The 8,326-nt window shown below is 49.1% G+C and overlaps 1 protein-coding gene across 6 annotated transcripts in view; it reads left to right on the top strand.

The window, feature by feature from the left end:
* The first annotated feature begins 201 nt into the window (after positions 1-201).
* The window catches only part of ZFYVE16 (zinc finger FYVE-type containing 16), a 112,410-nt gene continuing 104,285 nt past the window's right edge, over positions 202-8,326 (top strand). For 3 of the 6 annotated variants that reach the window (XM_044276029.1, XM_044276034.1, XM_044276030.1), the window contains exon 1: positions 315-518. In XM_044276029.1, the coding sequence (XP_044131964.1) occupies positions 517-518 (2 nt within the window). In that variant the 5' untranslated portion in view covers positions 315-516. Of the gene's footprint in view, positions 290-313; positions 519-8,326 lie in introns of those variants that run through there. The other 3 variants (XM_044276031.1, XM_044276032.1, XM_044276028.1) reach the window with 3 other exon arrangements.

Here is an 8,326-nt window from a genome sequence, read left to right as displayed (position 1 = left end):
ACAATTTCCCACGTGACACAATAGCACGTGCTGAAGAACCAATTGCTGGGAACAATCAGCTTCGTGCCACTGCGCACGACTGTACCGCCTCCCCTCACACAGCTGCTTAGCTCCGCCCATCACCATCTCCCGATCACATGACCCACACGGTTTCTCTGCGACCATGTGACTATGACGTCTTTCACTCACATGACAGAGAGGCGGGGAGTCGTGACGTCAGAGGTGAACGTACCCCCGAGAGGCAGAGACGCAGATAGAGGGACGGGATGAGGCCGGGGTGACTCAGGAGGTGAGCGGGGCAATTGTGCTTCATTATGAGCGGCGCTGCGGCTGCCCTCCCGGTGACAACGGAGCGGGTGGTGCGAGGGGCCATCTTTATAATAAAGTTATTAAGCAGAGTGTGTACCTGTGTGTGGTAATGTGCGGGGAGAAATGCGGCTAATGTGCGGGATCTGCGCAGAGATGGTCTGCGTGAAATGGGCAGAAGTTATACTGTAGTGCTGCCAGGCTGCTCCCATGTGAGTATATATGTGTATTAGGGTGTATGTTTATATGTGTGTGAACATGTACTGTACATAGTATGTATACAGGGGACACTTAATTCTGCTATGCCAGTTTTGTGGCATAAAAAATGTCCCAAATGATGTAGTGTCGTATGTTGTGCACATATTTTGGTGAAATCTTGTGACTTTTGATTAGTTTTGCTACTTTAAGAAGTGCAGTGGAAAGTTCCTCGGGATTTCAGATTAGAACAGGATTATGTCTCATTTCTGATGTGCGACGGTTTAAAAAGTGGCATCTCCATCTCGGGTACTTTCACTGACAATGGTGAGACCACAGCGCACTTAAAGGGGTTGTCCAGGTTCAGAGCTGAACCCGGACATCCCTCCATTTTCACCCAGACAGCCCCCCTGTCTTCAGCATCGGAGCAGTTCATGCTCTGATGCTCTCCTTTGCCCTGCGCTAAATCGCTCAGGGCAAAAGCTTTTTCAGGAGTTCCGGTGACAAACAGAGCTCTATGGGGCTGCCAGGAATCCCAGTGATGTCACCGGAACTTTTGAGCGGGATTTAGCGCTGCCCTAGCCTGTAAAACGGTTAAAACACGCCCATTAGAGTCGGTGATGTCACCGAACACACTGCCGGGTGGAAGCTTCCGCCCGACAGTGTGTTGTAAACAGAAGAGCCTGTGCGATCTAGCACAGGGTAAGGGAGCGCATCGGAGCATGAGATGCCCCGATGCTAGCATCAGGAGGGCTGCCTTGGTGAAAATAAGGCTATGTCCGGGTTCAGCTCTGAACCCGGACATCCCCTTTAACCACTTCAGCCCCGCTAGGTGAAACCCCCTTCATGACCAGAGCACTTTTTACACTTCGGCACTACACTCCTTTCACCGTTTATCGCTCGGTCATGCAACTTACCATACAAATGAATTTTACCTCCTTTTCTTCTCACTAATGGAGCTTTCATTTGGTGGTATTTCATTGCTGCTGGCATTTTTACTTTTTTTGTTATTAATCAAAATGTAAAGATTTTTTTGCAAAAAAATGACATTTTTCACTTTCAGCTGTAAAATTTTGCAAAAAAAACGACATCCATATATAAATTTTTTGCCAAATTTATTGTTCTACATGTCTTTGATAAAAAAAAAAGTTTGGGCAAAAAAAAATGGTTTGGGTAAAAGTTATAGCATTTACAAACTATGGTACAAAAATGTGAATTTCCGCTTTTTGAAACAGCTCTGACTTTCTGAGCACCTGTCATGTTTCCTGAGGTTCTACAATGCCCAAACAGTAGAAAAACCCCACAAATGACCCCATTTCGGAAAGTAGACACCCTAAGGTATTCGCTGATGGGCATAGTGAGTTCATAGAACTTTTTATTTTTTGTCACAAGTTAGCGGAAAATGATGATGATTTTTTTTTTTTTTTTTTTTTCTTACAAAGTCTCATATTCCACTAACTTGCGACAAAAAATAAAAAATTCTAGGAACTCACCATGCCCCTCACAGAATACCTTGGGGTGTCTTCTTTCCAAAATGGGGTCACTTGTGGGGTAGTTATACTGCCCTGGCAATTTAGGGGCCCAAATGTGTGCGAAGAACTTTGCAATCAAAATGTGTAAAAAATGACCGGTGAAATCCAAAAGGTGCACTTTGGAATATGTACCCCTTTGCCCACCTTGGCAGCAAAAAAGTGTCACACATGTGGTATCGCCGTACTCAGGAGAAGTTGGGGAATGTGTTTTGGGGTGTCATTTTACATATACCCATGCTGGGTGAGAAAAATATCTTGGTCAAATGCCAACTTTGTATAAAAAAATGGGAAAAGTTGTCTTTTGCCAAGATATTTCTCTCATCCAGCATGGGTATATGTAAAATGACACCCCAAAACACATTCCCCAACTTCTCCTGAGTACGGCGATACCAGATGTGTCACACTTTTTTGCTGCCAAGGTGGGCAAAGGGGCACATATTCCAAAGTGCACCTTTCAGATTTTGCAGGCCATTTTTTACACATTTTGATTGCAAAGTACTTCTCACACATATGGGCCCCTAAATTGCCAGGGCAGTATAACTACGCCACAAGTGACCCCATTTTGGAAAGAAGACACCCCAAGGTATTCCGTGAGGGGCATGGCGAGTTCCTAGAATTTTTTATTTTTTGTCGCAAGTTAGTGGAATATGAGACTTTGTAAGGAAAAAAGAAAAAAAAAGAAAAATCATCATTTTCCGCTAACTTGTGACAAAAAATAAAAAATTCTAGGAACTCGCCATGCCCCTCACGGAATACCTTGGGGTGTCTTCTTTCCAAAATGGGGTCACTTGTGGCGTAGTTATACTGCCCTGGCAATTTAGGGGCCCAAATGTGTAAGAAGTACCTTGCAATCAAAATGTGTAAATAATGGCCTGCGAAATCCGAAAGGTGCACTTTGGAATATGTGCCCCTTTGCCCACCTTGGCTGCAAAAAAGTGTCACACATGTGGTATCGCCGTACTCAGGAGAAGTTGGGCAATGTGTTTTGGGGGGTCATTTTACATATACCCATGCTGGGTGAGAGAAATATCTTGGCAAAAGACAACTTTTCCCATTTTTTTTATACAAAGTTGGCATTTGACCAAGATATTTTTCTCACCCAGCATGGGTATATGTAAAATGACACCCCAAAACACATTCCCCAACTTCTCCTGAGTACGGCGATACCACATGTGTGACACTTTTTTGCAGCCTGGATGCGCAAAGGGGCCCAAATTCTTTTTAGGAGGGCATTTTTAGACATTTGGATCCCAGACTTCTTCTCACACTTTCGGGCCCCTAAAAAGCCAGGGCAGTATAAATACCCCACATGTGACCCCACTTTGGAAAGAAGACACCCCAAGGTATTCAATGAGGGGCATGGCGAGTTCCTAGAATTTTTATTTTTTTTGCATAAGTTAGCGGATATTAATTTTTTTCTTTTGTTTTTTTCTCACAAAGTCTCACTTTCCGCTAACTTAGGACAAAAATTTCAATCTTTAATGGACTCAATATGCCCCTCACGGAATACCTTGGGGTGTCTTCTTTCCGAAATGGGGTCACATGTGGGGTAGGGCTGAAACGATTATTCGAATAACTCGATTAAATCGAGTCAAAAAATTCATCGATGCAGTTTCCCTGCATCGATGAATCGTTCAGATCACGTGATCACGGAGCGGGAGTGAAATAAGCGTCTCACTCACCGCTTCCGTGTCCTCCGGAGCCAGAGAGGCAGGACTGAGCGGCCGGCACAGCTGAGGGAGGAGGAGGAGGGAGTCTCTCCCTCCCCACTGTGCGCGGCTGCCGCTGAAGACCAAGGGGGAGGGGAGGGACTGTGGCCACTGCACCACCAATGAATGTGCCGGCCATATCCCACAGGGTCCCCCTCCTCCCCCCCCCATCATTGGTGGCAGTGTCAGTTCCGATCGGAGCCCCAGCAGTGTAATGCTGGGGCTCCGATCGGTTACCATGGGAGCCAGGACGCTGCTTAAGTCCTGGCTGCCATGGTATGTTAGTAGTGAGCAGAGAGCAGCGCATTATACTCACGTGCGCTGTGGCCGGCGGTCGCTCCTTCTCATAGGTCTGTGCGGCGCATTGCTAATGCTGTAAGCATTAGCAATCCGCCGCACAGACAGAAGGAGCGACCGGCGGCCACAGCGCACGTGAGTATAATGCGCTGCTCTCTGCTCACTACTAACATACCATGGCAGCCAGGGCTTCAGTAGCGTGACTCCTGGCTGCCATGGTAACCGATCGGAGCCCCAGCATTACACTGCTGGGGCTCCGATCGGAACTGACACTGCCACCAATGATGGGGGGGGAGGGAAAGGGGGACCCTGTGGCCACTGCCACCAATGATTAATACTGGGGAGGGGGGGTTGCGTTACCAGAGGGGGCATATCAGAGGCTGGGGGAGGGCAGATCAGAGGCTGGGGGGAGGGGGGAGAGGCAGATCAGAGGCTGGGGGAGGGGGGGAGAGGCAGATCAGAGGCTGGGGGGAGGGGGGAGAGGCAGATCAGAGGCTGGGGGGAGAGGCAGATCAGAGGCTGGGGGGAGAGGCAGATCAGAGGCTGGGGGGAGAGAGCAGATCAGAGGCTGGGGGGAGGGGGGGAGAGGCAGATCAGAGGCTGGGGGGAGGGGGGAGGGGGGAGAGGCAGATCAGAGGCTGGGGGGGAGGGGGGGAGGGGGGAGAGGCAGATCAGAGGCTGGGGGGAGGGGGGAGAGGCAGATCAGAGGCTGGGGGGAGGGGGGGGGAGGCAGATCAGAGGCTGGGGGAGGGGGGGGGAGGCAGATCAGAAGGCTGGGGGGAGAGGCAGATCAGAGGCTGGGGGGAGGGGGGGAGGCAGGATCAGAGGCTGGGGGGGAGGGGGGGGAGGCAGATCAGAGGCTGGGGGGAGGGGGGGAGGCAGATCAGAGGCTGGGGGGAGGGGGGGGAGGCAGATCAGAGGCTGGGGGGAGGGGGGGAGGCAGATCAGAGGCTGGGGGGAGGGGGGAGGCAGATCAGAGGCTGGGGGGAGGGGGGGAGGCAGATCAGAGGCTGGGGGGAGGGGGGGAGGCAGATCAGAGGCTGGGGGGAGGGGGGGAGGCAGATCAGAGGCTGGGGGGAGGGGGGGAGGCAGATCAGAGGCTGGGGGGAGGGGGGGCAGATCAGAGGCTGGGGGAGGCAGATCAGAGGCTGGGGGGAGGGGGGAGGCAGATCAGAGGCTGGGGGCAAGCAGATCAGAGGCTGGGGGGAGGCAGATGGAGAGTGGTTAATGGAGGCTGCAAGCACCACCTTGTCATGTATAAAGTTATTGGTTTAGAGAGGGGTTAATGAAGGCACCTCCAAGGTGCTTTCATTAACCTCTTCAGACCAATAACTTTATACATGCCTAATGCCAAGGTGCTTCCATTAAACCCTCCAAACCCAATGGGCATGTATAAAGTTATTGGTTTGGAGGGGTTAATGGAAGCACCTTGGCATTAGGCATGTATAAAGTTATTAACCCCTTCAAACCAATAACTTTATACATACCTAATTACGTACGTTATTTTAAGTAGCTTTTTCTTATTAGATTACTCGATGAATCGAGAAATATAATCGATAGAATACTCGATTACAAAAATATTCGTTTACTGCAGCCCTAATGTGGGGTATTTATACTGCCCTGGCTTTTTAGGGGCCCTAAAGCGTGAGAAGAAGTCTGGAATATAAATGTCTAAAAATGTTTACGCATTTGGATTCCGTGAGGGGTATGGTGCGTCCATGTGAGATTTTATTTTTTGACACAAGTTAGTGGAATATGAGACTTTGTAAGAAAAAACAAAAACAAACAAAAAATTTCCGCTAACTTGTGCCAAAAAAAATGTCTGAATGGAGCCTTACAGGCTGGGGGGGTGATCAATGACAGGGGGGTGATCACCCATATAGACTCCCTGATCACCCCCCTGTAAGGTTCCATTCAGACATCCGCATGATTTTTTACGGATCCATAAAACACATGCGGACGTCTGAATGGAGCCTTACAGGGGGGTTATCAATGACAGGGGGTGATCAGGGTGATCACCCCCCTGTCACTGATCACCCCCCCTGTAAGGCTCCATTCAGACATCCGCATGATTTTTTACGGATCCATGGATACATGGATCGGATCCACAAAACGCATGCGGACGTCTGAATGGAGCCTTACAGGGGGGTTATCAATGACAGGGGGTGATCAGGGTGATCACCCCCCTGTCACTGATCACCCCCCCCTGTAAGGCTCCATTCAGACATCCGCATGATTTTTTACGGATCCATGGATACATGGATCGGATCCACAAAACGCATGCGGACGTCTGAATGGAGCCTTACAGGGGGGTTATCAATGACAGGGGGTGATCAGGGTGATCACCCCCCTGTCACTGATCACCCCCCCCTGTAAGGCTCCATTCAGACATCCGCATGATTTTTTCCGGATCCATGGATACATGGATCGGATCCACAAAACGTATGCGGACGTCTGAATGGAGCCTTACAGGGGGGTTATCAATGACAGGGGGGTGATCAGGGAGTGTATATGGGTGATCACCCGCCTGTCATTGATCACCCCCTGTAAGGCTCCATTCAGACGTCCGCATGTGTTTTGCGGATCCGATCCATGTATCCATGGATCCGTAAAAATCATGCGGACATCTGAATGGAGCCTTACAGGGGAGTGATCAATGACAGGGGGTGATCAGGGAGTGTATATGGGTGATCACCCGCCTGTCATTGATCACCCCCCTGTAAGGCTCCATTCAGACGTCCGTATGCTTTTTGCGGCTCCGATCCATGTATCCGTGGATCCGTAAAAATCATACGGACGTCTGAACGGAGCCTTACAGGGGGGTGATCAATGACAGGGCGGTGATCAATGACAGGGGGGTGATCAGGAAGTTTATATGGGGTGATCATGGGTGATCAGGGGTTTATAAGGGGTTAATAAGTGACCGGGGGGGGGTGTAGTGTAGTGTAGTGTAGTGTAGTGTTTGGTGCGACTGTACTGACCTACCTGAGTCCTCTGGTGGTCGATCCTAACAAAAGGGACCACCAGAGGACCAGGTAGGAGGTATATTAGACGCTGTTATGAAAACAGCGTCTAATATACCTGTTAGGGGTTAAAAAATTCGGATCTCCAGCCTGCCAGCGAGCTATCGCCGCTGGCAGGCTGGAGATCCACTCGCTTACCTTCCGTTCCTGTGAGCGCGCGCGCCTGTGTGCGCGCGTTCACAGGAAATCTCGGCTCTCGCGGGAGGACGCGTATATGCGTCCACCCAGAAGAGCAGGGCCGCCGGCAGGACGCAATCCTGCGTACGGCGGTCCTGTAGTGGTTAAAAAGAGTTTGTCACCACAAAAGGTCTTCAGGCAGCAGGTTTTAGAGCAGGAGGAGCAGAGCAGATTGTGTGTAGTTTTATGGGAAAAGATTCAGTAGAACTTGTCATTTATAAATGTACATCTCTGCTTTTTCCCCTCCTGTGAAGAGCTATAGGTACAGGGGTTATCAGTGATTGATAGCATTGTGTGGATAAGGGTACTTTCACACTAGCGTTATTCTTTTCTGGTATTGAAATCCGGTAAAGGGTCTCAATACCGGGAAAAAAACCAGGGCTGTGGAGTCGGTAGATAAATGCTCCGACTCCTCAGTTTTTTGTACTTCCGACTCCGACTCCTCTGTATTTAATATGCAAATGTATTTTATACATTCCTTGAAGGAAAGAAAGAAGTTCTTCTAAGCTCTTATAGCAGAGAGGTAGTTGGGCAGAAGCTGCTGCCTTCTCCTTTGTGTGCTGATCTTCTGCTGAAGAGGGAGGATCCAGGAAGGGACATTTATTTTAAAACATGATTTCCCTAGAAGAATCCCATAGTCATGTTTAAAGTTTAAGATAACATTCTGAGTTTACACGTTTTATAGCCTTAGCTGAATGACAGCAGTTTTTCCAATGGTTTACAGCAGGGATGTCAAACTCGTGGCCCTCCAGCTGGTGCAAAACTACAACTCCCATCATGCCTGGGCATACTACAGCTATCAGGGAATGATGGGAGTTGTAGTTTTGCAACATCTGGAGGGCCATGAGTTTGACATCCATGGTTTACAGCTTCAGTCTTGAACTATTGACCCTCCATTCCCTTCACTTATACAAGTGTCTCTAGTCCTGCAAAACACATATTTACTTAATCCCTTATCAGTGAGAGGCGAGGTAAACCATGGGCATTGTGTTCCCTGTAACATCAGAACACAACACAATGGAAAGTATATGTATTGCCACTCCTAATTGTGCATTGCGTGCCATATAGTGAAGCATATGAAAAGCAT

This window comes from Bufo gargarizans, chromosome 1, assembly GCF_014858855.1.
Source record: "Bufo gargarizans isolate SCDJY-AF-19 chromosome 1, ASM1485885v1, whole genome shotgun sequence".
NCBI classification, from domain to species: domain Eukaryota; kingdom Metazoa; phylum Chordata; class Amphibia; order Anura; family Bufonidae; genus Bufo; species Bufo gargarizans.
Note: the sequence above shows the minus strand (reverse complement) of the source record. Positions and strands in the feature narration are given on the sequence as shown.